The sequence below is a fragment of the Fundulus heteroclitus genome, chromosome 15, assembly GCF_011125445.2.
Source record: "Fundulus heteroclitus isolate FHET01 chromosome 15, MU-UCD_Fhet_4.1, whole genome shotgun sequence".
Taxonomy (NCBI): Eukaryota; Metazoa; Chordata; class Actinopteri; order Cyprinodontiformes; family Fundulidae; genus Fundulus; species Fundulus heteroclitus.
Window position 1 is genome coordinate 17,915,699 of NC_046375.1, and position 26,267 is coordinate 17,941,965.

Genomic DNA, 26,267 nt, shown 5'->3' on the forward strand with positions numbered 1-26,267 from the left:
TGTTGTTCCACCCAAACTCAGTCACTGTGCCAGGAGCTCGAGTCATCTTTCTACGACGGGACGTTTCAGTGGAACCAGGTGAAGCAGCACGATGCTGCGAGCCTTTTGAAGCTGTTCATCAGGGAGCTGCCCTATCCACTGCTCACCGTGGAGTACCTCAATGCGTTTCTTGCTGTCAACAGTATGTGTCTGATCTGTTTTCATCGTTTGTGTGTCATACTGTAAGGTCTGACCATGTTGATTTGTTTTGTGTTATGAAAGAGCTCCCCACAAAGAAGCAGCAACTCCAGGCCTTGAACCTGCTGGTACTTTTGTTGCCTGAGGCCAATCGGGATACTTTGAAGGTAGGGCAAGACAAGTTTATTTGTATGGCACCAAATGTAACCAGATGATAAAAATGCTTTACGGTAAATTAAAAAACTAGTAACATTACAATGAAATTAATAACTACAAATTTGATAAATTCAAATAATACAGATTTAAAAGTTGTCAATTGACAACTTACTAAGGCAGGATAAAAATGATGAAAAACTGTAATTGCTAGAAAATTCTTAGGATACAAAGAAAACTATTCAGAAAATTATTGCTAAATAGGCTGAATTAGTATTATACAGTGTGTTAAATGTTAAAATGTTAAATCAACCTACCAGAGGTGGAGCCCCATGCTGCATTTTTCAGTGTCTGAAGCTAGCAGCATATTATCCTTTAAAATCACATGGCATCTCTATTAAACAAACCTAAAAAAAAAAAAAAAATCACTGTGAATTTCATTTTACAGGCACTGGTTGAGTTTTTCCAGCGAGTGATTGAGCAGCACGCCAAAAACAAGATGACTCTAAACAACGTCTCCGTGGTCATGGCACCCAACATCTTCATGTTCAAAGGCTTTCGGTCCAAGGTGACAGAGCAGCAGGAATTCTCCATGGCGACCAGCACAGCCAACATCGTCCGGCTGCTGATAAGATATCAGGATCTCCTTTGGACGGTAGCACTTTTTAAAACGGGTTATTCATAAAGAAAATGTTTTTTTCCCCGAGAACAACATGTACTAAAAGACGATTTTATCTCCATCTCCTTCAGATTCCAAAGTTCATTTTGACTCAGGTCAGACGACAGAATATGGAAAGCCAGCGAAAACTACACAAGGAGAGAGCTGTACGGAAGCTGCTGAAGAAGATAACCATTGACAGACCAGTTGATAAAACTATCCCAGAGGTGGGAGATGGTGTATATTTATCGATTAAGGTGCTTACAATGTTCTGTGTTCAACAGTATCTTGTAATAATCAAATGGTATAAATGCATAAAAGTTGCATAATTTTAATTTTAAAAGCTTTATTTTTACTGGATGTAGAACAAATGCAATGTTTTAGAAGCAAAAAAGGGGATCCTTTTGATCAGTTTGAAGTTGTTGCTAAAAGTAAATAAATATGTTAAAATAAACTCTAAAAAAAAACACAGAAAAAGTTGTGGGCTTTATATTAAATTAATTAAACATGTCACATAATTAATAATGGTGAATTAACAGTTGAATAGGGATCTTCTTTACACATAACACAGCTGTGAGTCCTTTGGGCTGGTTCCTTTTTCACGGGTCAGTAAAATCTGCGCTCAGACTTGGCTGAGTTTTCACCCAGGATCTCCTTCCTGACGCAACCGGGATCAAAGACGAAAAAAAAAGAATCATAACATTAGTCTATTGAGGAACAGTGACATCTAGTGGTGATGTAAGGTTTACCGAAGCTTTTAAGTTAGAACTATCCAGTCATTTGCAGAGCAGTACAAACTCTTGCTCCTACCTTTTCAGCCAAACACTACGCACATCTGGTTTGCAGTCTTATTTTTGTCGCTGATGTGATTGGCTAATTAGCTGAGGGGTAATTAGACGGGTTATGGTTAATCTTTTCTACAGCACTGAAAAGCAACTGATCTAAAAGCATTTTCTGGACAATTTTTAATGACATTAACCATAGTTACAGTTCCTTAGAGTGTAACGGTTTAATAAACAGAAGCAATTTCTGTCTAAGTTCTCATTTAGTGGGGCAGGTGTTTTGGAGTATGACCTTGGGGTTTATCTGTGAGGTCAACTTTATGGTTTTGTTCTCTTATTCTGCACGTCTCTGTTAATTACCAGGAGAACACCCAGGGTGTTATTCGAGTTCAGGCGCCACAGTTCAGTAAGATATCCATGGCGATTCAACTCACAGAAGATTTGCAGGCCACTGATGTATTAACCCGCTTCCTCAGCCAAGACAGGTAACGTCTACACCTGCACTTGATTCTCTGTGCTGCAATAAAATGTGGTCTGCCGGCCAGTCTGCTGTACATCTCTCTATTCGTCTTTGTTTTTCCAGTTCAGTGTCCGTGAAAAAAGAAGATCTATGTCTCTATGAGATTGGTGGAAACATCAGTAAGTCCCCCTGGCACTATATTACTGAGCTGTTTAAATTTTCATCCGCTTCTCTTTTATACATGATGATCCGTCTCCTAATTATTGCTGTTTTTACCCTTCGCTTAGAGGAGAGATGCTTAGACGGGGAAACGTATATGAAAGATCTTTTCCAGCTGAACCCTGCAGCAGAGTGGGTCATCAAAACAGTACAGCGATAAACTCTGGACCGCCATCTCGTCCTGCTGGATCCAAGACTGCTTTAGATTTCCTGCTGAGACAAAAACGGCAGCTGGTTCTGTGAAGTTTCTGCAGGGTGTGGATGAATCGGGAACACGTCGTCGCAGCAAAGATTTGTTTGATCCTGAAATCTGTAAGAGAATGCTGGCGGTTTGATTGCAGTTTGTCATGTTGAGAAACACTTTACTGAAAATGTGTCTACTAAAGTGATTTGTGTTGTAATGATTCACAGGGAGTTATACGTTTTTACCGCAGCTGCCTTTCTGAAGCTACATGCTGTTTTTTTTTTTTATTGGGACTTGAAGTGATAGACCTGCAAAAAGTATTGGATAATTGTGGAGTAGAAAGAAAATCACTTCAGGCTTTCTGAATTTTTGACAAAAGACGTCTGTAAGTGTGGCGTTCATTTCTTTTCAGCTCCCTGACTCGATGCTTTGTAGAACCACATTTTGCTTCAAATACTGATTTTAAGCTTTCTGAACGGCTTCCCTGGCCTCGCTGAAGGAGAGCAACCCGCAGCATGATGCTACCTTCACCTTGTTTCCCAGTGGAGATGGGAGGAGGGATTTTGCACAGAGGCCAAAAGGTTTTTGATTTTAGTCTCCTCAGACCAGAGCACCTTCCTCCACACATTCGCTGTGTCTCATATATGCTTGTAAACTGTGAACAAGATTGCTTATAGCTTTCTTTCTCCTCTTCAGTAAAGCCCAAATTTGCTGAGTGCATGTCTAAATTCTCTGATTGTTGCTCTCCTTGCCCAGCCTGTCACTTTAAGTAGACAGGTATGTCTTTTTAGGTTTGCACTTGTGCCAAACTCCATTTTGGGAAGATGATTTGAATAGTTCTCTGATATCCTGTTTTATAACCTAAATCCTGCTTTAATCTCCTCCACAACCTTAAACCTGAGCTGTCTTGTTGTTACTTGATCTCCATGATGCTGTTTGTTCCTTAATATTAAAAAAAACTCTGAGGGTATCAGAGCAGCTGGTTACACGGGGTTTAAGTGTAGCAAAGTAAAGGGGACTGAATACAAATGCACGTCATTTGTTTTTGCAAAACATGGTTCCGTTTCCTTCCACCCAATACTCTACTTTTTGCTGGTCTATCATGAAATTCTTGTAAAGAACCTTAACATTTGTGGTTGTAATGTGATTGAAAAGTCAATAACAAGGAGGAGTGTTTGTACTTTAGCCAGGATGCCTAAAGAAAACCACTTTTTAAAAGTTTTTTTTTTTTTCCACTGGTGGGAAAATTCTTCCTGTTTCCATACTGTGATTTAATGCTTCTATTCTACTTTAATGTGTTTGCAGTAATTGGATGGAAAAGTATGGTGTTGTGCAATAATATGACAATTGGTAGATCCCACATCTAGATTATCCATCAGATAAATTATTTTAGGGTCATTCTCCTTTGTTTACTATGAGAGAATAATCTATCTTTTATTTTATTAGGCCTTTCAGATAAGTTTGACCTCTTTATTGAATCTTGTATCAGAGCTGTAGTCCAGAAAGGTGTCGAAAGGGAATTATGTATTTTAGGAGGTCTAACTTTGGCCATGTGATTAAACTCTTTGTGTTGTGTTTTTCAGGTATTATTAAGAATAATCAAAATTATTTAAGATCATGTTGTCTTTGCAAGGACATGCAGGGAAGACATAAATGAGTACATTTACAAAGATAACTTTCTAATCTGTGGTTTTCTCTCAGCTTTTGAAAACAATGCAATGGACAAAAGAGCAACAATGCTGAGAAACTTTTAAGTGTCCTTTTCCCCCTCACCACTGACGCCGGGTACTGTGTTGCAGAACGGCAATCCTTTCATCTGGGAAAAGAAAATACATATTTTATCTTTTTGCACGTACTGTCCCTTGAGTAGCAGGTTTATCTAATTGCTTCTAACAGTCCTTACATAATATCTGCACTGCAATGTCTAACCTCCCAAACAGTTCACTTCTGGGAAATTGTGAAGAATTAACCACAATGTGATGAACCTTTTCTGATTTGTTTTTAAAATGTACACTGTCACTTTGTGTAATGTATGACGTTGGGTGATTTTTGTTTTCTAAATGATGTCTTTTATTTGCCTTTTAAATGACCACCACGACTGCCTGTAAATAAACTTGAAGCAATTCATTACCACATCGGCTGCTATAATTACTAATTAGCACACCCACACGTTTTCACATTTGAACAAATATTAATATCTGATTACGGTGGCTTTAAAAATGTTTGAACCTTCATGTGTAGAGACAAGGAGTGGCTGTCTTAATCTGTTGGATTGTTCAAGACATTAAAACATTTAATCAGCAGTGAAAACCACGTTTGTCATTTCATATAAATGAAAAATAAATTAGAGCTGCAAAACATTAAATCGCAGTCATCACAATATCAGCATCAGTGGTGGGAAGTAACAAAGTACAGGTACTTCGTTTCTGTACTTAAGTACAATTTCCGTGTATCTGTACTTTACTTAAGTAGATTTAATAATGGATACTTTCTACATTTCGGTTTTTTGATTTGTTCGTTAGTTTGAAAGTATCCAATGGCGAGAGCAGAATCAGTCCGCTAAACCAATCCAAAGCGGGAAATAACCATTAGGCCCTCCCTCAAGAAGAGCAGCACAGTACGCAGGACCTGCAGAATCATTGGCCGTTTCTCAATATGCGTTCTTGAGCGTTCTCGTGTGCTCGTGTGCTCGTGACACGTCATCAGCCTCAGACCGAGCACTGTTCCAATGCTGAGAACGCCAAATCGAGAACGCACCGAATTCCCCGGATGTTGTTCTCGCCCGCCCTCTTTATCGAGCATGCATCAGAGCAGACTTGTGCGTTCTTCAGACTGACCGCTTGCCCAGAATGCACCGCGGCCGCAGCTTGATTTGAGACAGCGCAAACAGAGCTCACAGCGGTAAGTTAAAAATTCCCTTTTCTGCTGCTGTTGTTCTTCAAAAGTACGTTTTAAGATCGTTTGAGACGAGAACATTATACTTTAAGCTTCCCTATGTGGCCTGTTTACAGAGTTAGTGCGTAATTAAAAAAAGTAGTGTGCATAATACCGCTGGTTATGATTTATTTGTTTTGTGTTTATCTGACTGACGTGTGTTGCTTTATTAACTCAATACTTGCTGGAATAAATTGTATATGTCTGCCTTGGACGGCAGCAGCATATAAAATAAATAAATAAATACATTCTATAAATGTTTTTACTATCTAAGTGAGTTTATTCTGAGTCAGGACACGAATAATTGAGAGGAGAAAGAGGGAAAGAAAATAATAGTAATAATAGTATATGAAAAACCAGACATTTATTTTATACAAATGTTTAATCTTTGGAAAAGAATGAAGGTGTAATATATTCAACACATTATTAACAGTTACTAACATGGTTTAAAACAAAGAAATAACTCATTAAGATCTTATACAAATAGACAATGCCTATAAACTTACAATTAAAAATAGTTGGAATAGAAATTAATTTATGCATTATTTTATGTATTTTTCCAGGTGGTGAAAAAAAAGAAATGAAGCAGCATGTGAACAGGACTCCAACTGATCTACATTAGGTCAGGTGTAGTCATGTTCACTTAAACATGCAGCCAGCTGGAGCCGCTGGATTGTCATCCTCCTCTGGATCAACCTCCTCGTCCTCCACGTCAAGCTGGTCCCCTGCCTCTATACTAATATTGTGAAGGATGCAGCAGGCGGCGATTACTTTTGGGGCAAACGTCGGCCAGCCAGCAGAGGGTCACCAGCACCTCTATCTCCTGTGGCCATCCATGGACCTTCTGGATGGGCAGCAGCTGAAGGAGGAGGACGATGGTGGACCTGTTTAGCCTGAAGGCTGGTCTCAGGTCTCCTTCATTAAAAAATAGTTGGAGGATTGGTACCGAGGTGTTTATCCTCACATATTTTGTTGCTTTTTCTTCCTGTAAATAAAAAAGTCCAAATGTTACCAAATTTGTTTGTTTTTTTTAGTTCTCACCTTTTCACACCATAAAACTATACCTGCTTAACATGCAGATTAATATAGTTCTCAAGAAATAAAAAGTAAAATGTACAGTGCTGTAAAACTAGTCATATATAGTAAATGTAACAACTGGCTTCCCTTCTCTGGTATTTTTAACATTTCACTTAAAGAATGAGCTGAACTTACTGCACATAATTTAAAGATTAATCACTGTAAGGGTGGGCAGACATAGAAATGACTCGTCCTTTCTAAATATTCAATGCTGGAATGGTCAATAAGTGCAAATGAAATGGCTTAACACTACTGACATACTGTTACTAATGTTAAAATTGTCTTTTTCTTCATTGAGCAATAGTCACAATTACAACCTGCTCACGTGTTTAATACCATCCTCAATGTTTTTTTGTTGTTGTTTTTGTAAAGATAAAAGTTGAAAACAGGCTGTCAATCTTAAAATGCCTACCAGTTGGAACAGGTGGGCGAGCAAAGCCTGCCTTCTGAGCCTCCTCTGCCGCATCAATCTCCTCCTGGTTCGTATTTGCCTCCTCAACTGCGCCGCCCGTTGTGCAGCCTGCTGGTAAAGGTGACTAACGGCCAAAGCAACAGCAATAGCGCGCCTATTACTCATTTTATTTCCACAAAGGAATGATTTATTTGCAAGTCTTAATCGACGCTCCAACTACGAGCAGCACAACTCCCAACAAAGAAATTCCCGCGACTGCTGCTTTTATACCCACAGTTCTGTTAAAAAAAAAATAGATTTTTTTAGGCGTTTTAAAAATTAGAAATGTTTTTGAAAAAAAAAATCAATAAGATTTATTGTGGTGTAGTGTATAAATGGTTTGGAATGCAAATGAAATGCTAAAGAATTGTGCGTCTCACAACGTCACGAGTACGCTTCTGTTCCAATACACAGTGCGTGCTGCGTGCTCGCGTTCTCGTCAAGTCCGATCTTCCTGTGTTCTTACCGAGAACAGACTTGACGAGAACGCGAGTACGGACTCGCGTTCTCGTGAATTGAGAAACGGCCATTAACTCCCAGAATGGAGTCCAAGGATAGTCATCCTCCAGAAGACCTGCCCCACCCATGGCCTTATTTAAAAAATTTCTTTGAAATAACTGGGTCAAAAAACGCTTCCTGGAGATTCAAATGCCGCCTTTGCCTTCCCCGAAAGCATGAAATTCTATCTTTCAAAAATTCACTATCAAATTTGAAAAAACATATTGAGGTAAGTTAAGTTGCTAAACGCTATCGATATCGATCCCTGGAATTCTGATGCATAGAATAAAATATCTAAATCTAAACTGTCACAGGGGGTAAACACAATACAAACATGCTTTATCTGCAGCATTGCTCATTAAAATGGTAGATTACTGATTTATTAAAACTAAATACGATAGGTACACTTAATGACATTATATAAGCCGTTAGGTATTATGGTTGGCAAGTACTTTTACTTTTAATACTTAAGTAGTTTTAAAAGCTTGTACTTTCTTACTTTTACTTAAGTAAAATAATAATGTGGTACTTTGACTTTTACTTGAGTATATTTTTGTCTGTGTATTTGTACTTTTACTTAAGTACATTGTATGAGTACTTTCTCCACCACTGATCAGCATGCACAATATCACAGCATGCAGGGTTTGCAGTATTGTCCGTTCGATATATGGCCAGCTTGATATATTTGACTTGGTGTCCAAAGCTGGTGTATTATTTGTTATGCATATGCTACAGCTCACAGTACAATGTGATCATTGAGAGGACACAAAGATTAGGAAAGTGAAACCAACGTGATCACTGTGCTGTTAAGTAATACAAAACATTGCATAATTACCTCGTATCAAAGAGGGAGATTTGAACAAGATCCATTAGTCATATAATAAGGCACTGAATAAGGATCCACATAGTATAATAATTTCATATGTTTAAGTATTTTCGCCCAACACCTCTTTTACATAAATGGATGAAAATGTATAGTATACGTTTAAATTAATAATTTCGATTCTTTGTCTATCAACGTGTTTATGTTTCGTTAAATGTGAAAGTATGTACCAACTTCTCATGATAACCTATGTACATAAGCGCTTAAATTTGCAACTTGTCTGAGCCAAACGGGTTGAATAACTAGTTTGCATAAAAAGTTGGTGTAACTGAAGCTAGAGAACGGCTCAAAATAACCTTCCCCAACTTTCAGGTTCCTTTCATCTCTCTCTCTTTGAGAAGGACCTCGCTGCAGCCTTGCGGAAAGGGGCGGGGACGGACCACTGTCAGTCCCATACCTTATATGGAAATGGGATTATTGCACTCCGGAAATGAAGGGGGCGCTATTTTCATTATCACTAGTACCTTAAAGAAGCGGAGTTGAGAAGTCGATTAAAAGAAGTAGAGGTTCTTCCACTGATGTTCGGCACACGATCCATAATGCAACCTACGAAGTCAGCAAAAGGTATTTTTACCTTCTTAAAACTTGTTTTCACATAGTAAATCCTTTTTTAGATTAGGTTTAAAATATAATTAACAGCTGTAGACAAGTGAAATTCGTAATTTATACAGCGAAGGCTAACATGTAGCATAGATAATTATTTTCCTGCAGGGCACCATTAGATGGAATTTGTTTGTTATTTTAATCACACAGATCCACGCATCTATCTATTTGCAACATATTGATGTCCCCCTTGCTCATACAATGCCGATGAGTCGCACAAGGTACAGAACCATATAGCAAAAGCTGCTATGGCTCAACATAACGGTATGTAAAGTAACACTTGAAAAATATAAAATATTTTTTTTACATGCTTATCAGTTTTCAAGTGTTTTTCTTTTATTTTTAAATGTGTTTTTGGAACATGAATGTTACATTTCTGGAAAGTCAAATATTTTTTTATAAACTAACAGCTGTCATCATATGTGGGTGTAGTACCCAGATGTGATGCTCTAATAACGAGTAGCACTGCTTCAATATATTTTTAATAAGTAACTGTGCAAAAAAACAAAAACAAAAATACACACAAGTAAGAGTAACAAAGTATTTTGTGAGATGGCTATTATTAAGTCCTGTTTTACTGATCATAATGTGCGATGTAATATTGCCCATTTATTTTAGCAGACATGAATAAAAATGAAGTTATGTACACTGTTCGGCATTTTCTAACCAAAAATGAAAAATATTATTACAAGAAAACAAATTAAGGTTAGAAGAAACCTAGCATGAACAACATTTATCTGTGTATCGTGTTTTATTTTTTTGTAGGTTAAAATGTGTTCTTCATTCAGTTAAATTACACGCATTGGGTTGCGTATCAACAAATTTACTCAAGATTACAACATAAGGAAAAATAGACCTATTTTTTTTATTTTTTTTGTCAAACGTTACAGAATAATTGAGTAAATCTAATTAGTTAATACCTGCCCTTGGCTGTTTGAGCAATATCACTTTTACAATTTCAATTAATTTTTTGCAGAATATATATCTGTTAACTGGAAGCCATTGTGACTTCTAAAATTAATTGTTAAATCCTACAAAGCAGTAACAATAAAGTTAAAAAATCTACAGTGATTAATTTCAAACATGCCTTTTTTATACCAATCATTTGTATATTTCCTGATGAGTACTAACCTTTTCCTTTTATGTCAGTAGCTATTACGATTTGTCCTTAAATTTACGTTAAAGTTAAATTTACAATGTGCAAATGACACTAAAACCCTAAATGATTTAAAACAAAAATTAAATTCATTATTTGGACAGCATTTTTTATACCATTAGAGATGGAAAGGATAAGATCTTGAGCGATATAAAGTATTAACTAGCGTTTAATGCTCTTCACCATGCAGGTGCAAAGGATATCGCCAATCTTACAGGTAAGATTCACTCATAATCACGTGTCATAGCAATTTATCTGGTATGACTGTCTTGCAATGCACCTGTTTTTTTATTTTTTTTATTTTCAGATGCCTTTGAATGGACTTGAAGCTGTTCTCCAGGAGGTGGTACTAGCACAGGGAGACACAGCTTACCTCACCCTGGCATGCCAAGACACACCTTGGCATCGACCTTCAAGTGCTTTGAAGCCATTGTGTCTGACCCAGTTTCCGGGAAGAAGACTCACTTTGCTTGGCTGGATGGTAAGGACCTTTGAATATTTTCACTTTAAACATGCAAAATTAGATTTGAACTACGTGAAATATATTTTTTATTAACAGGTGAGATCCACTGGGATAAATTTTAAGAGTCATTCAAAGCAGAAAATCGGATTCCTTTTGGGGTCGAAACGTGTTCTTCCTGCAACCGGCCATATAAAGACTGTGGGCTTCACCAGAAATGGAAGGGGAGTACCCTCGTTACTACTGTGATGCCATACCCGGACGCTGCCCTGAAAGTCAATAATGAATGAATCAGTTGTTTTCCATATTTCTGTTGTCACACATTGTTCGTTTTTTTTTTTTTGTGTGTGTGACATGCCATTTTAAAACATTTCTGATGAAGCACATTTGCCTTTTAACTTGTGCGGTCATTCGTTTTGAGTTATTTCAATATTATGTAAATTTTTGAATGTTCTTTTTGTTGTAGCTCATTCATTCATTTAGTTTTCATAGAAATATTGTCGGTTCCAGAAAAAGTTACATTGTGGCTGTAAGATGTTCTAAAGAGAGTAGAACCAATAAAGTTATTGTAACTATACTGTAACAGCATTGTTTAACATTTTGATAATCTTGTTTTAAAAATTTGACATACAATCAAAGTTAATAACTTGCAATATTTTATATGTTTAAATAAAATGTTTCCTAAAATCTTTGAAAAATGACTGGAATCAATAGAAATTTTCTTTACAAATCCGACATACAGCTAAGTTGTTTATGTTTTACCAGTCAGAATTAGATTTTTTTTTTTGTAATAAAGCAAGCACAGAGAAAAACATTGTTCGGTTACATAGTCATATTGCAAACATATGATTAATGTATGCTGAACAAAGGTGGAGACCAGATGGAGGTGAGGAAAGCTCAGGTGAGGAGCAATTGCACACATCAAGCCGGACTTTATGAAGGGTGGAGGAGATGAGACCGCCGCCGTTAGGCTGGGACAGAGGTGCATGATCAAGTGATTCGCTGAGCAGATAAGATGAAGATAGTTATAGTTAGAATTTACACATTGGTTTAACTTATGTATCCAGTGACTTTATTCAAAAAGGTTTTCATATAGAAAAAAAACCCTCATCCACAGCGGATCATTCTCTCTGCCGGTTACCAGCACCATGTCTACTGACGGATTCCGAGCGCCAAAGATTATTTCTTGTCAAATAAACTTTCTAAAACCTATCTCTGTGTGAGTCTTTCCAGGTTGAAGCTACATTTAAAGTTTCAAATGAATCCCTTTTGGTTTAGCAAAAAGTGGATATTTAAGGTATTTGGAGCGCAGTTTATGAATCGATTGCAATTGGTAGAATTGATGTGGAAATTCTAAATGGAATAGTGGGACACCAATCAGTTTTATGTAGAAAAGTTTCCAATGAGACATTATGGTAAACAATGATAATAGTTGAGCCAGGTCGCCTGCAAAGAAGTATATCTTAGTTTTCGGAATGCCACTTGTTAGAAGTTCAAAAGTCATTTGGTTTGTTTGTAAATTGTATTCACAATGTGAATAATAAGAGAAATATTTGGCAAATAAACAGAACAAAAGTGCACTGTAAATGGACATACTAAATTGGACAAAATTGTTGTCTAAATGTCTTACCGACCAAACCTCTTTTCTATCTAGTCCTTATTAAATAAGGCAAAGGCTATTATATTTTAGATTTGAATTTATTTATTTTAAGAGTACCATTCAAACATCAAAATCTGTTATTCGAACTTCAGCACTAGCAAGTATTTGGTTTTATCTGTTTTCTTACTCAACGCTGGAGATAGACACCAACCACCCCCGCGACCCCATAAGGGATTAAGTGGGTCAGAAAATGGATGGATGGATGTTTTCTTAATCTGCGATGGACTGGGAATCTGTCCAGGATCCACCGCAGCAGCCCTAACGATCCCACTATAGGGATAGGTGTGGATGGATAAATGTGTTGTAAATGTAATGTACATTTGTCTCTAAAATATTAATTTGATTTATGGTTGGCAAACAAATGGCGTTATTAATATTATAATTATTATAACACGGCTGGTACAGGAAATAGTGTCACTGGCGCCCCCTTAATTTCCGGAGTGGAATGGTCCCATTTCCATATAAGGTATGAGACTGACAGTGGTCCGTCCCCGCCCCCTTTCCGCAGGCTGCAGCGAGGTGTACTTGCTCTCTTTCGTCTTTTGGCGTCGTGGACCAGCCCGTCACCTGGAAATATAATTGTGTATCCAGCTGATTCGCTGACGGATTTTCGGCCTCCTCCGATTGGCTGCTGTCATTCGGAGCGCGTTCTGATTGGCGGAATTTCAAGAGTCGGAAGCGTCGCTCTATAGTAAAAGCTTAACATGGTTAGCTAGGTTGGGTAGGGTTAGATTTAAATCTAAATGGCAAGCTTAAAAGCAGAGCCCTTTGACTTTGTAAATTCTACATATATACTTAGTTACTTGCTTTTATATTAGAAAGCTTTATCTTAGGTTGATATTCCGTCATTTTTTTGTTTTATGCGATATTGCAGAACTAGCCTGTTAGCTCTGCGTTGCTTCAAACTAGCAACTCTGCTTGCTAGTTTTCTTGCGTTGGAATCCCCTGGCTTGTCTGACAGCGGGGCAAGCTAAAATTAACCACGCTTATACGCAGCGAACCGGGCTCCGTTTTGGTCCGGCTTGTGTCGGAGACTTTGTTCCGTGCTACTTTTCTCAGTGGGACCGAATGTTTGGTAACGTTTACAGCAGCGGCTGCAGCTAGCAGATGGTTAGCGCGTTAACAACAACAATGGGTTGTCAGGGAGGCTCGAAGACGGCGAAAAGGCTTTATTTTGTGGCTTTTCTGCTTCTGGTCTTCGCCAGTGGGTTGACAGCAGGTGAGTGAGGGGTGGCTGTGTTTTTTGTGTCTGTGGAGGGTGTGCGCGCAGACGTAGGGGCTCGTGCCGTGGCATAACCGTTTGCTAGCAGCTGTTTTGAATTTTGCTTTTTTAGGAAGTAGCTTTGCACATTTCGACAAGCTTTGTCTTTACTGCTGCCCTATCAATGTGTTTCAGATGAAGGTCAACAGAGAGACGATGGATCTGAGTTAAAGGTGCGTCATGAGATATTAGAGATTAGTCGGGGGGGAAAAAAGTATGAGAACAGGAATATTTTATAAGAAAAATAAATGGTTTACTGTTCTGTGCAAGCCGATTTTGACCCTGTTGGTTTTGTTTTCACTTCAAGCTTCCTTTTAGAGATCTGCACATGCATAAACTCGAAGCTTGACTTTAAAGAATTGAAACCTAAATATGAAGTAATGTAAAAGTCTTTTTGAAAACGACAAATTTAAGTATGGGGGAAGGTTTGCAGCTGCATACAAGTTAGATTAAAACTGTTATACACTGAGGTTGAAGATATTAGCCAAATGCTTAGTTGGTTGTTTCCCTCACATTTCTTAAATGCATCAAATCTATAAACTCCCCTCCATATCTTTGGTCTTTTCCATAAATTTGATCCAAATCACTTTTTTATTTGACCTCAAGCGAGAGATTAAAATGGTATTAAGACAAATTAGATTTAAGAATTAGAGAAAATCAAGCTTTCAGAGTTGAGTTTGTTTAGCTGTATCTGTACGCACACTCGGTCAGATTTTGAAAGTCAAGGAAATGGGGGACAATAATTGCATCAATCGGCACATCAATTGATGTTATGTGCTTTGATGCATTTTTTGGCCTTTAATAAAATCAGATAAATGCTAGGGGCATGTTTGTGTGTAGATGCATACATGGGGATATTCTTTTATTTCTTTTCTTTTAGAAAGAAAACTGGTCGCAATCTCACAGAGTGATGGTAAAGACAGAGAGTCAGGAAAATGGGGTGATGGAATTAAGTCAATGCAGTTTTGTAGCAATATTATTGCAACACAAATTTTCTTTATTACTCTACCGTCATTCCAAATTATGTTCCTCAAAAACCTGCAGCACTGTTTGATGTTTTGTAGTCCTTTTACTAAAAAAAAAAATTGACTTGTTTAGAATTGTGCTCAGCAAGTCTGAGTTCAAGGATAACTGCAAACTGGTTTTGGACGGCCAGGAAAAGCTTTATCATTACTTTTCTAATAAATCTCCTCAGTAAAGTGCTGACCATGCTTTTTGGACGTCCCACACAATTATTCTTGCTTGTCATTCACTCTGCTCAAGGATTATTTCACTGTTTATGCAAAGCCCGAATGTAAGCTATTAGTAACAAACCAGTCCCAAAAAATTAATGAACTAGGGGGGGAAAGTATCTGAGGTGTTTCGGTTATCAGTCATAACAAAAAGAGAGAAGTCCCCCCCCCCCTTTTTTTTCTTTTTTTTTTTTTTAAATGAAGTATCAACTATGGTGTGTATTGAACAGATCCGTAACACATAAATGTTGTGTTTTGGTGATCTTGATTCCGCCCTTGTGTTTGTGTGTAGTCGTATCATGATCCAGACTCTGAGGAGGAAGACGTCCATATTGTGTCGAGAATTTTGGCAGCCGCCTCGGTGACTCGTCGGCTCGACGAATCAGAAGAAGAAGAACAACAGTCACTTCTAGAGACGGAGGAAAAGGAAGAACTACCTGAACAGCCTCCGCCGCCTCCTCCTGAGGAGAAACCTAGAGAGGGTGAATAAGATTTACTTTAGTTTTCTACAGTAACACTAAGAAAATGAAATGCCTGTTTATACAATATAATCAATGCAACTAAGTATATAAAGTCATTTTTTTTTTATTTTTATAAAGTGAGATTTTACAACAGTGTTGCCATTTTAAGTCTTCTATTAGAGTCTGTGATCATTTAGAGTATTGGATTTATAATTAAACTAGTTGATTTGAAGCACTTTAAAAGCAAAGGCAATTTTGTAGAAGCAGTAATTTGTATAGTAGCAGTGAGAATCATTTACTGACTCTTCAGCGATCCTGCCTTTTTTGAAGATAATGTTCTTTTCATATATATATATATATATATATATATATATATATATATATATATATATATATATATATATATATATATATATATATATATATATATATATATATATATATATATATATATATATATATATTTATTTATTTATTTTTAAGCTTGAAGTCTCAGCTTGTTAGCGTGCTTTCTCTGTGGCTGACGCTGAGCGATTGGTTTAAACGGTTAAACCCTGTGAGATTCTAACAGCGTCCTGCACCTGTGGCTTCTGTTGCAATCTGTTACGTCATTTTACTCAGGAGGGCTTCCTGCACTGTTCCTCTACAGCTGCTGTTTTAGATGAAGCTATAATTAAAAGCTGGGAGGAGTTTTGGTTGTATTAATGCAGCTCTAAGTTAAATTTTTAATGAAAAATTGTTTAATTTCAGTTCTTCTGGTGAATGGGGGAACAACCCATGGGGAGCCCTGCGTCTTCCCGTTCTTCTTCCACGGGAAGGAGTACTCAGACTGCACCACGGACGGGCGGGGGGATGGACGGCTGTGGTGCGCCACAAGCTACGACTACGACAGCGATAAGAAATGGGGATTCTGTGAGAGTACGTTTCCAGCTGAGCTTTAAAAGTTTCAAGTTGTAGGGCTGTTGTTCCCTTTTCAGTCCCAGTTTTGGCGTTTTTATGTAATAAAGATTTTGTACAGTGTTGGCCCCTCTGTCAGCGAGTGTTCTGAAATCTCAATTTCCCTTCTTCATTTCGTTAAATGTCTTGTTCCTCTCAGCGGAGGAGCAGGCACAGCAGAGACTGCAGGCCGAAGAGGCCGAGGAGCAGTACCAGACAGTCCTGCGCATGCTGAATGGCTCCACCAGGAAGGCTCAGAAGAAGGAGTGAGTTTATTACTTTCTCTATAGCTTTCATTCTGATGAGGCTGCTCGTCTTACAGTTTAGCTGACTTACAGTTTAGGTTGGATGTTTCCTTACTATCATTATAGGAGTTAAACTCGTAAGTTGGGGCTTTTAAGGATTTAACATGATTTTTTTAATTATTTTTTTTTATTATAAAATATGCCAATACAAGGATTGCAGGAACATGTTTCCTGCCACAGACGAGGCTTTTAAGCAGTGTTCATACACGCGTCTTCAGTTGGGTTGAGGTTGAGGACCTTTCCCAAAGCTTCATGTCCTTGATACTAGTTCTGATGTGTGATTGGGATCCTGACACTACCACCACCACCATGATTTACAGTCCGTATAGTTTTCTCAGTTTTGAAAGGCTCATTTTGACTCCTTCCTGTCACTGTGGCCAAACAAGTCAGGGCCTTTTGTCCTGAAGTGATCCGACTCCAACCTTGCCTACAGGCTGAATCCTCGTGGTTTTTGTGCGTTCACAATCACACGAGAATCCATCTTGTACAGCTCCAGCTTCAACTGTTTGTGACCAGCCAGAAAAAAATGGTTCGGACCAATCACGTTGCAGTATTATGGTTTAAGGCGGGACATACAGCTGTGACGAAAGCAATAGCTGATGAGTTCACAGTTGAACTAATATAAACATGGCAGCGCAGGAGAACGCACGTGTAGCTCCTGCTGTTTTTGTCAGAATCCATGATTTCATATTTGAGAGACGAACAGCAAGAAGTGCCTCGACTAGCTTAGCTTGTTGTGGTTTCTCATGCCGTCTGCCGCTTACGTTTTCATAGATACCGTGACTGGCTGCAGCCAACCTTTGGTAGGCGGGCACTAGGTGTCGCTTCGGCCAATCGTCCCAAATTTTGTTTTTTAAAGTTGGAAATGTTTTTTTCATTTTTATATAATGGCAAACTCAAAGTATTACCACTAATAAACCAATGTAAACCTATATCGAGTAAAAATTACGTTGTTTTTGTGTAGGGCTGGGCGATATGGATTAAAAAATAAATCTCAGATTTTATCATACCAAATCCGATTAATCGATTTTTTTTTTTTTTTTCTCCTCCTTTTTGTTTCATAAAAATAAATTAAAGAAATAATTTTAAAACCTTGCTTCTTATGTCAACCATTTCGTCAGGGAGTTGATCTGAATTCAAAGTGCAACTAAAAACAAGCTGTGAAACATGCTTGTAAAACAAGATTTATAAAAAATTAAAATATAACAAAACATTTGCTGCTAGTGGTATTACACATTGAGCTAAGAACAGGCTTCACTGCACTTGTGAACTTCAAACTAAGTTAAAAAAAGTAAATAAGTAAATATAGTACCTCGTATTATGGTTAAAAAAAAGTTTCCACTTAATATTTTGACAGTGTATTTGCCTAAACATATATCCAGCATCACATGCTGTTCTCTTCATGGAAACCCAATGAGTGTATTGGCAAAATAAAATCCAGATTTTCCAAAAATGAAATCTTAAACAATTGTAAATTCGAATTAATCGATTAAATCGATTTATCGCCCAGCTCTATTTTTGTGCTTGACGTGGGTGTTGCCATCCTGGCATCTAAATAACACGCTGTCACTCAAATCCAGTGAGAATATTCATAATCGTGACATATCTACTGCACCAGGACCTCTGAACACCAACATGTAATAGATCTAAACATGCCAGAATAGCAGGCATACAGTGTCAAAAATAAATTTGGGAAGTCCTTTCAAAAATTCCTGAACCATCGAAAGATGCGGTAGCGCTAGAAGCAGCAACATGGGAAGCCGACTGACGGCTCGCAGTATGATGGGAAGGTGCAGTTTGTACGTTTCTTCTGGTTCAGTTAATAATGGCTGCGATCGAGGATTGCTTGTAGTGTATTGCGAATGTTTTGCAAAAACAGCAGTTTCAGGTGTAATATCACCTTAATGCCTACAAATGTAAAGATGTGTGACTGTAACTGTAGCTCTAATGTGTTTTATCAGTTTATGGCTTAATCAAAGTGTTATATAGGGCTGGTAAATCGTTTAGAGTTGTAATTGCCTTTTTATACTCTTTTATGCTCTGATAACCAGTATTTTATTTTTGGATTTTGCAGCACGCCATGATCGAAAGTTGGGCTTTAGTTTAAAAACCTCATCCTGTTCTGCTTTATTACCAGCTAATGCACTTCCTTATTTGCTTTGGATGCCGTAACACTTGCTTGTCATGCACATATAATGTCAGGTTTTGTTTGTTGAGCTACATCACTTGTCTCTGCTTTTGCTTTTCGGACCTCTTCCTCAGGTTGTATGAAAAGCTGTTGAAGGTAGCAGAGAAAGGCCACCAGAAAGCCACAGAGAAGGTGGCGTACGCCATGCTGTTTGGAGACTACATGAACCAAAACGTCACCAAAGCCAGAGAGATGTTTGAGAAGCTGGCTATGGAGGGCTCACCTAAAGCTCAGATGGTAAGATGTCTCACAAAGTTTAAATATTGCCTAAACTTTAAGCTTTCATGCTTTCATCTGCTAAAGTATATGTTTATATGTGTATCCTTTTAAATCTAATATTCATCCCTAGGCTCTTGGCTTTCTGTATGCAGCAGGCCTGGGAGTTAACTCAAGTCAAGCCAAGGTATTTTTTTTTTTTTTTTCACTTCAGTTCTGTCTTATCCTTTACAGTAAATCCAGTCATTACAAGTTAAATCTAACACATTAGGCTCTCGTTCTGCGTTTCAGGCTCTAGTTTATTACACCTTTGGTGCATTGGGTGGAAACTTAATAGCTCATATGATTCTGGTGAGTCGGCCTGTTCATATAATCGCTGCCCTGATGGACAGGTTATTTGTACGTTCATAATAATAATAACAAATCTTCCCTCTTTATGATTAGGGGTACAGATACTGGGCTGGTGTGGGTGTTCCCCAGAGCTGTGAGTCAGCACTAACACATTATAGACTGGTGGCAAATCACGGTAAGCTTTTATTTGTTTGCTGAAAGTCTACTTGTGGGTGCAGTTTTATTTTATTTCCGACGTCTTTTGAGTCTTATTTCCATACTCTGGCACTGTGCACCTCCAGTGGCCAGTGACGTGTCGCTGACCGGAGGCTCGGCGGTGCAGAGGATCAGACTCCTGGATGAGGTGGAGAACCCGGGCTCCACCAGTGGGATGCTGGAGGAGGACCTCATCCAGTACTACCAGTTTCTGGCCGAGAAAGGAGACGTTCAAGCTCAGGTATGATGTTCTTTTTTTTTTTTTTTTTCTTTTCAGCCTAGTCTGTAATTTGTACAGTAGCAGCGAGAGCACTAGTATTTGGAGCAAAGAAAACTGCATACTCATTGAGCTCTTTCACATTTTGTCACGTTACATTGGGGACCTTGAATGAGATTTTGTGGGATTAACCAACGTAAAGTAGAGCATACTTGTGAAGTTAATGAAAATGACAGAATTAAGTAGGCAAGGTGAAGCTTTCCATCCAATTAGTTCACGCATAGTCTGTCGCTTCATGGTGCTTATTTTGCTCTGTGCTGTGGACAATAAATGTAAATGAGGCTGATTTATAAATGGCCCTGTTTGTAAAGCTTACATTTTAATGATTTTATTCTGTGAACGGATGCTGTAGAGAGGAGTATATTTATTTTTTTAATAAAATGATGACAGGGAGAGTTGACACAAATTGAGGGAAGAATTTTGATCAGAGTATGCTGGTTTTACTAAGTCTGCTCAGCCTGTGTCACTAGAGATGGGTCAAATAAACCACAAACTAACGCACAATAAATCCCTTGGTCTGCAGAATGTGAGGTTCTTTGTTACTCTGGCACGTTTTTATATTAGGAATTGCGCGCCGACCCGGCAAACAATCTTCTGAATCAGCTGTCTGATGCAACCTGCTCTCAAGGCTTCAGATGTCATGCAGAAAAACGTACAAGATTATTCCCGATAACTTAAAAGTTTTTAATTCGTTGACAATGAATTAAAAGCGGATTTGGAACGGATGTGGATTATGAGACATCCCCAACCATCATAACTGTGGAGATGTTTTTCATAGAGTTAACGGGAAGCTAGGATGGAGCTAAACGTTGGGAAAACCTGCTTCTGCAATAGAATGGTGGCTCTAAATGGATTTACTTAAGGAGCCTAAATACAACAGCATGCTATGTGTTTTTAGTTTGACTTTTTATCCGCTTTACACAAAGCCATTTATTCTTTTCCTTTCACTTTACAACTAAACGTTAACTTGTTTGATTCTAACAAATTATCCGATAAATTAGGTTGGGTTTTGGTGCTTTAGACAAGTGAACATGTGAAAAAGTTTAAATGGGATGCATATTTTTTGCAAGGCACTGTTACAGAGCCAGGTACCGACAAATATCTGAGCTTCCAAAGCAAACATGGAATCAGTATCGGTCACAAAGCTGTTCTTCAGTTTTACTTCACTGGTTGAATATGTGAAATCTACATTTTTAGGTTGGTTTAGGTCAGCTTCATCTACACGGTGGACGTGGAGTGGAGCAGAATCACCAGGTAATATTTAACCACCACTAATCATGTTTGATACTGTATTACTGTAGCATTTCTTTTTTTCTTTTTTTTCCTCTGCTTAACATGTTTTTGCTGCCTCCTGACCAACAGAGGGCGTATGACTACTTCACACAGGCTGCAAATGCTGGGAACACTCATGCTATGGCCTTCCTCGGCAAGGTTGGAGATAGAACCACCTTTTTTTCTTTTCTTTTTTTTTTTTCTTTTTTTTCTTTTTTTTTTTTTTTTTTTTTTTTTTTTTTTTTAAATACATTAATTTCCTTTATTTTCCATGTATTATCAAGCTGTATATTTAAAAGAGTTTATAGTCACTGACAATTTGACTTTTTTTCTTCTTCTTTCAATGTTAAGCGCCAGCACTCTTAAATTGTTGTGCAGACAGGATTGAATACATTGCGTAGTGTTAGCCAGTATTTCTGCATCACTGTTTTTACAGACATTTAAGAGATTAAATCACTTTTTTTGTGTATTTTCCCAAATCTTTTCCCCTCAGATGTATTCAGAAGGCAGCGAGTTTCTCCCTCAGGACAATGAGACAGCTCTGCAGTACTTCAAAAAGGCCTCTGATATGGTAAATATGAGAAACAACACATCTTTTTAACAGCATATATATATATATATTTAATAGATTTACTAAAGTCGTTGCATTTGATGAAGCCAAATTCCTGAGTATTCATTTTGAAATCACGTCTTTGTTGTTCAGGGTAATCCAGTGGGCCAGAGTGGACTGGGCATGGCTTACCTGTATGGAAGGGGTGTCCCTGTGGTAAGGGACACATTTGACTAAAGCCCTGAATTGATTTTCTACTTTTAATGTTTTTTTTAATTGGAGACAAATCTGCCAAAACTAAGAGTTAAAGTTAGATATCAAACTAGCTTTGTAATGTCGGGCTGTTACAAAAACTAAATGTTTTACAAGTCATTTATTTATTTTTGTCCTCAGAACTATGAGCTGGCTCTAAAATACTTCCAGAAGGCAGCAGAACAGGGTTGGGTGGACGGACAACTCCAGCTGGGGACCATGTATTACAGTAAGATGAAAATGGTTGCAGGTCACAAGTTATGTAGATTTTACTTATTTTCTTCTATAAATTACATTATTTCTTATATCTCTATTGCAGATGGCATTGGTGTGAAGCGCGATTACAAACAGGCGCTCAAATTCTTCAACCTGGCCTCCCAGGCGGGTCACATCCTGGCTTTCTACAACCTGGCCCAGATGCACGCCACTGGTACCGGCGTGATGCGCTCCTGCCACACCGCCGTGGAGGTACGCTGCTGATCTTAACGACTCGCATTCAAACGCTTTTCATCATCTTCTGATGGCTTTCAAAAAAATGTTTATGCGGAAATTGAAACGTTTTGCGTTTCCCCGCTCTCAGCTTTTTAAGAACGTGTGCGAGCGCGGCCGCTGGTCAGAGCGTCTGATGTCGGCGTACGGCAGCTTCAAGGAGGGCGAGAGCGACGCCGCTCTGGTGCAGTACCTGCTGCTGGCCGAGCAGGGCTACGAAGTGGCGCAGAGCAACGTCGCCTTCATCCTGGACCAGAGTAAGAAATCTAAGATGTTTATTTTTGGCCAGGACTGACTGCAACTTCAAGCTGGTAATGGTAAGTTGAGGTTTACATGTTTTTAAACTCAACAGAAGGGGCCAGAATCTTCAGCGACAATGAGACGTATCCTCGTGCTTTACTTCACTGGACCAGAGCTGCAGCACAAGGTAAGCACGTGGGCGCCTTATTCGTTCATGCACGATGAACATGTTTTAACATGCAGAAGTATTTTGTTTCTGGTGATCTCGTTTTGGGCCTCGCTGATCCATGTGTGCGGTTGAATGAAATGTAGAGGAGCACGTGAAGTTGTTTACTCTCGCCTCCTTAACCAGACTGAGCTGTGACCGTTTGTAGCCTCAGGCTGCAGCTATTCTCAGTTGTGTATATAATGACAGATCCTCAGCTCATCTGTAGTGTGTTAACCAAAAACAATGTCTGGTACGATGAGGGGTGGAGTCTCCCTCTGTGACTCCTGGGGGAAAAAAAAAATGAAAATCTCATGCATACACCTTTCCTTTAAAGGTTACACCGTGGCTCGGATTAAGCTGGGAGACTACCACTTCTACGGATATGGAACGGATGTGGACTATGAGACGGCGGTCATTCACTACAGGCTCGCGTCTGAGCAGCAGAACGGCGCCCAGGCCATGTTCAACCTGGGATACATGCATGAGAAAGGCCTGGGTATCAAACAGGTGAGCCAACTTATTTTAGTAGCTTATTCATGGCCATATTTTCACATTCATAAACTGATGCCGTTAAATTTATGAGTTCAACTCTGTGTATTTACATAACACCAATTCACTACAGATGTTGTGTTGAGGCATTTTAGAAGACAAACAGATTCAGTTCTTACTTGCTTTCTGCAAGCTTATGAGTGTATGGCAGCAGTGGATGGCTTTAACTGAGATAAATATGTTTCTGTGAATACATGTGATTTAGGGCTGCACAATTAATCGCATTTGCAATAGAATCGCAATTTTAAATGCAATTTCTAAATCGCAGAGGTCTGCGTTTTTTGGCTGTGTAACACTAAACGGATGTGACGTGTCCTTTAGGTGTCGGTAATATGTATGTGGGTTTGCCTCCATGTGGATGGGAACAGAGTTGCAGCAGTGAGATAATCAAATTTTATTAATTGTTTGAGTTTATAATCAATACTTTGGTTGCACTTTATGTTCAACAAGGGTTGATGTCCAACTCAATTAAAAGCTGTTCTCTTGAATAATATACTGATTGATAAAAAGCCAAATGTCTTGTTTTAAATAGTCCTCCCTGTTTACAAACATCTTTATCTACAGGGCATTTTTGTTGCTTGTGGTTAATTCAGAGAAAAGTTAAAATTAAATCACAATTGCAGTTATGGTTGAAAAATATTGCAAGTTTGATTTTTGTCAACCATCCAGCCTTAGCTGGATGTGGATGGGCAAATATTTTTTATTTTATTTTTCTGTTTGACGTTCTGTGCAATGCATGACTTTTCTGCAGGACATCCATTTAGCCAAGCGCTTCTACGACATGGCGGCTGAAGCCAGTCCTGATGCTCAGGTCCCAGTTTTTCTGGCCCTGTGCAAGCTGGGCCTGATTTACACTCTGCAGTACCTGCAAGACTTCAATGTAAGTTTCCTTCTCATACATTTGCCCTGACATGCTGACTCAAATGCACCTTTTAGCTTTTTTTAAATATACCCTAATCTGTGAGATGAATATTAATTATGTTCTGTCCCTCCTCCCCCTCTGCTTTGACCTTTTCGTAAGCTGAAGGAGCTGACTGCTCAGGTGGACCTGGACCAGCTTCTGGGCCCAGAGTGGGACCTCTACCTCATGACGGTCATCGCCCTGCTGCTGGGCACAGTCATCGCCTACAGACAGCGCCAACACCAAATCATAGTGCCACCCCGCGCCCCTGCCCCGACCCCCGCACCCCCTCCAAGACCCGCTCAGGAGGAGCCGCAAGCTCAGGCAGAGCCTCAGGATCAGGAAGAGACGGCAGCCCCAGGCGCTGCTGAGGAGGAAGAGGAGCAGCAGTGAGGAGAGGGCAGAGGGAGCGAGGCGAGGGAAAGACTGAGGGCAGAACGCCTTTAAAAACCTGCTGCTTCTAGCATGTCTCCCACTGCCTGCTCTCCTCCTCGTTACGAGAAAGAGAAACTGTCGTCTCTGAAACTGTTCGGTCTCAAAGCTGCGCTCAGTTCGAGAGGTGACGAAACAAATGTGGGATCCTAGGACTGTTTCTTTTTTTTTTTTTCTGTGACTCAGGACTCTGCCAGAGGCAACCACGTCCTCACCATGAAATATGTTGGAGTTTCCTGATTAAAAACATTTTAAAGTCAGCCGACGAGAAGGATTCTGATTTCTGCTGTAGTTTCTTCTCATACGTCCCTATTTTGTAAAATGTTCCTGAGGTCAGGAGTTGATCTGCTTCTGTCCTAAATAACAGATTTTGAAATTAGGCTTGGAGATGTGAATTAAGCTTATTTAATTTTCTTGTTGCAATCTAGTTGCTGAAGACAGATGGGATTCAGCTTTTTTTGTTGTTTTGCAGACTTTTGGTTGAGGCACTTTTTTAGTTTTTACTAATAAGTTAATTTTAGCTTAAGTTCCTTCAGCTGGATTGCTTAAAGTTTTACTTTAATTTACTATGCTATAATAAACAAAATCCATGTGCTTTTTGTATTAGAAAAACAGGATGTTGGACCGTTGTAGACTGCAAATAAACAATCTGGTTTTAAATACGATGGGAAATGAAGAGGAGCATCAGAAATTGGTCATTTAAAAAAAAAAAACGGCATCAAAATAAGATCCTATTGGAAAAATGATACGATTTTAAATTCATATTAAAGGACAAGAAAACCTGACCTACAACATACAGTTTAGTGTCTTTCCTCGTTTTATTGGTTGGCTGTTTGTTATGCAGGTAAAGTTATTGGAGTTGAGTCTTGTAGCAAGTTTATTCTATTTATTTATTTTTTTTCTTCTCATTTTATTTTCTTTGTGAAAATGGCTTCATCTGCTCAACTTTCACCCAATGTTTTAAAGTGGAGGCCTGAGTCCCTCATTCAGACCTCTGTATATATCGCTCCAGCAATGACAAAGATGAGCCATGTTTTGGTCAAACATGTTCATCTTGAACAAGATTTGAAGCGGTTACTCTTCAATTTAACACCTGTTATAGTACTGTTCATCTTTGAAAGCTGAGAACATATCTGTGCATCTCGGTGACATTTGGACTCTGAGGACAAGAAGGTTTGCAGCTAGAAGAAAACTCCCCAGTAGGTAATCTCCAATCAAGAGTTGGACAATTGTATTTTTACTATCACAACACCACGTTTATACTTAAATTAACAAATGACTATGGATATTTAGCTGTTTGTCGTTCATGTAATTGTTGTTGGTTCTATTGTTTTTGGGGAAGAAATTATTCCAAAACCAAATTTTTATATATATATATATATATATATGTGTGTGTGTGTGTATATATATATATATATATGTGTGTATGTATATATATATATATGTGTATATGGGCTGAACAATTAATCGCATTTTCAATATAATCGCGATTTAAAAAAAGTCAGTCTGCCATTTTTGGCTATGTAACAATCAGGGAATTAGACACGTCCATTAGGTGTTGGTAAAATGTTTAAAGTGGGTTGCCTCCACAAGGAAG

General features: G+C 38.5%; 2 protein-coding genes and 1 long non-coding RNA gene across 8 annotated transcripts in view; all 3 read left to right on the forward strand.

The window, feature by feature from the left end:
• The window catches only part of arhgap18 (Rho GTPase activating protein 18), a 32,238-nt gene extending 27,472 nt beyond the window's left edge, over positions 1-4,766 (forward strand). For 3 of the 4 annotated variants that reach the window (XM_036147574.1, XM_036147571.1, XM_012879045.3), the window contains 7 exons: positions 22-181; positions 262-344; positions 779-985; positions 1,081-1,245; positions 2,134-2,255; positions 2,354-2,409; positions 2,518-4,766. In XM_036147574.1, coding sequence (XP_036003467.1) covers positions 22-181; positions 262-344; positions 779-985; positions 1,081-1,245; positions 2,134-2,255; positions 2,354-2,409; positions 2,518-2,609 — 885 coding nt within the window. In that variant the 3' untranslated portion in view covers positions 2,610-4,766. The remainder of the gene's footprint in view (positions 1-21; positions 182-261; positions 345-778; positions 986-1,080; positions 1,246-2,133; positions 2,256-2,353; positions 2,410-2,517) is intronic. The other variant, XM_036147572.1, reaches the window with a different exon arrangement.
• A 4,044-nt stretch (positions 4,767-8,810) lies between these two features.
• On the forward strand, positions 8,811-11,907 carry LOC118566185. Of its 2 annotated transcripts, XR_004932877.1 has the most exons (5): positions 8,811-9,040; positions 9,230-9,343; positions 10,426-10,452; positions 10,543-10,716; positions 10,795-11,907. It is a non-coding gene; the product is annotated as an uncharacterized LOC118566185 (long non-coding RNA). The 2 variants fall into 2 exon arrangements; XR_004932876.1 differs by lacking the exon at positions 8,811-9,040 and having other exon boundaries at positions 9,081-9,343.
• A 1,107-nt stretch (positions 11,908-13,014) lies between these two features.
• Positions 13,015-24,944, forward strand: sel1l (SEL1L adaptor subunit of ERAD E3 ubiquitin ligase). Of its 2 annotated transcripts, none has more exons than XM_012879048.3 (21): positions 13,015-13,574; positions 13,752-13,789; positions 15,141-15,330; positions 16,060-16,227; positions 16,406-16,511; positions 18,813-18,975; positions 19,088-19,141; positions 19,246-19,305; positions 19,399-19,480; positions 19,587-19,741; positions 20,975-21,031; positions 21,140-21,208; positions 21,543-21,620; positions 21,753-21,815; positions 21,993-22,080; positions 22,171-22,319; positions 22,432-22,597; positions 22,693-22,767; positions 23,123-23,295; positions 24,089-24,217; positions 24,365-24,944. In XM_012879048.3, the coding sequence occupies exons 1-21, from the start codon at positions 13,463-13,465 to the stop codon at positions 24,629-24,631; spliced, it is 2,442 nt and encodes an 813-aa protein (XP_012734502.2). In that variant the 5' UTR covers positions 13,015-13,462; the 3' UTR covers positions 24,632-24,944. The 2 variants fall into 2 exon arrangements, with proteins under 2 accessions (XP_012734502.2, XP_012734501.2); XM_012879047.3 differs by having other exon boundaries at positions 13,016-13,574; positions 24,359-24,944.
• The last annotated feature ends 1,323 nt before the right edge of the window (positions 24,945-26,267 follow it).

Excerpts from the sequence above, each read along its gene's own strand:
- sel1l (XM_012879047.3), top strand. The coding sequence starts at position 13,463 with ATGGTTAGCGCGTTAACAACAACAATGGGTTGTCAGGGAGGCTCGAAG. Across the intron at positions 22,598-22,692 it reads CGCCTTCATCCTGGACCAGA|AAGGGGCCAGAATCTTCAGC; the intron begins GTAAGAAATCTA and ends TAAACTCAACAG. Across the intron at positions 24,218-24,358 it reads AGTACCTGCAAGACTTCAAT|CTGAAGGAGCTGACTGCTCA; the intron begins GTAAGTTTCCTT and ends CCTTTTCGTAAG.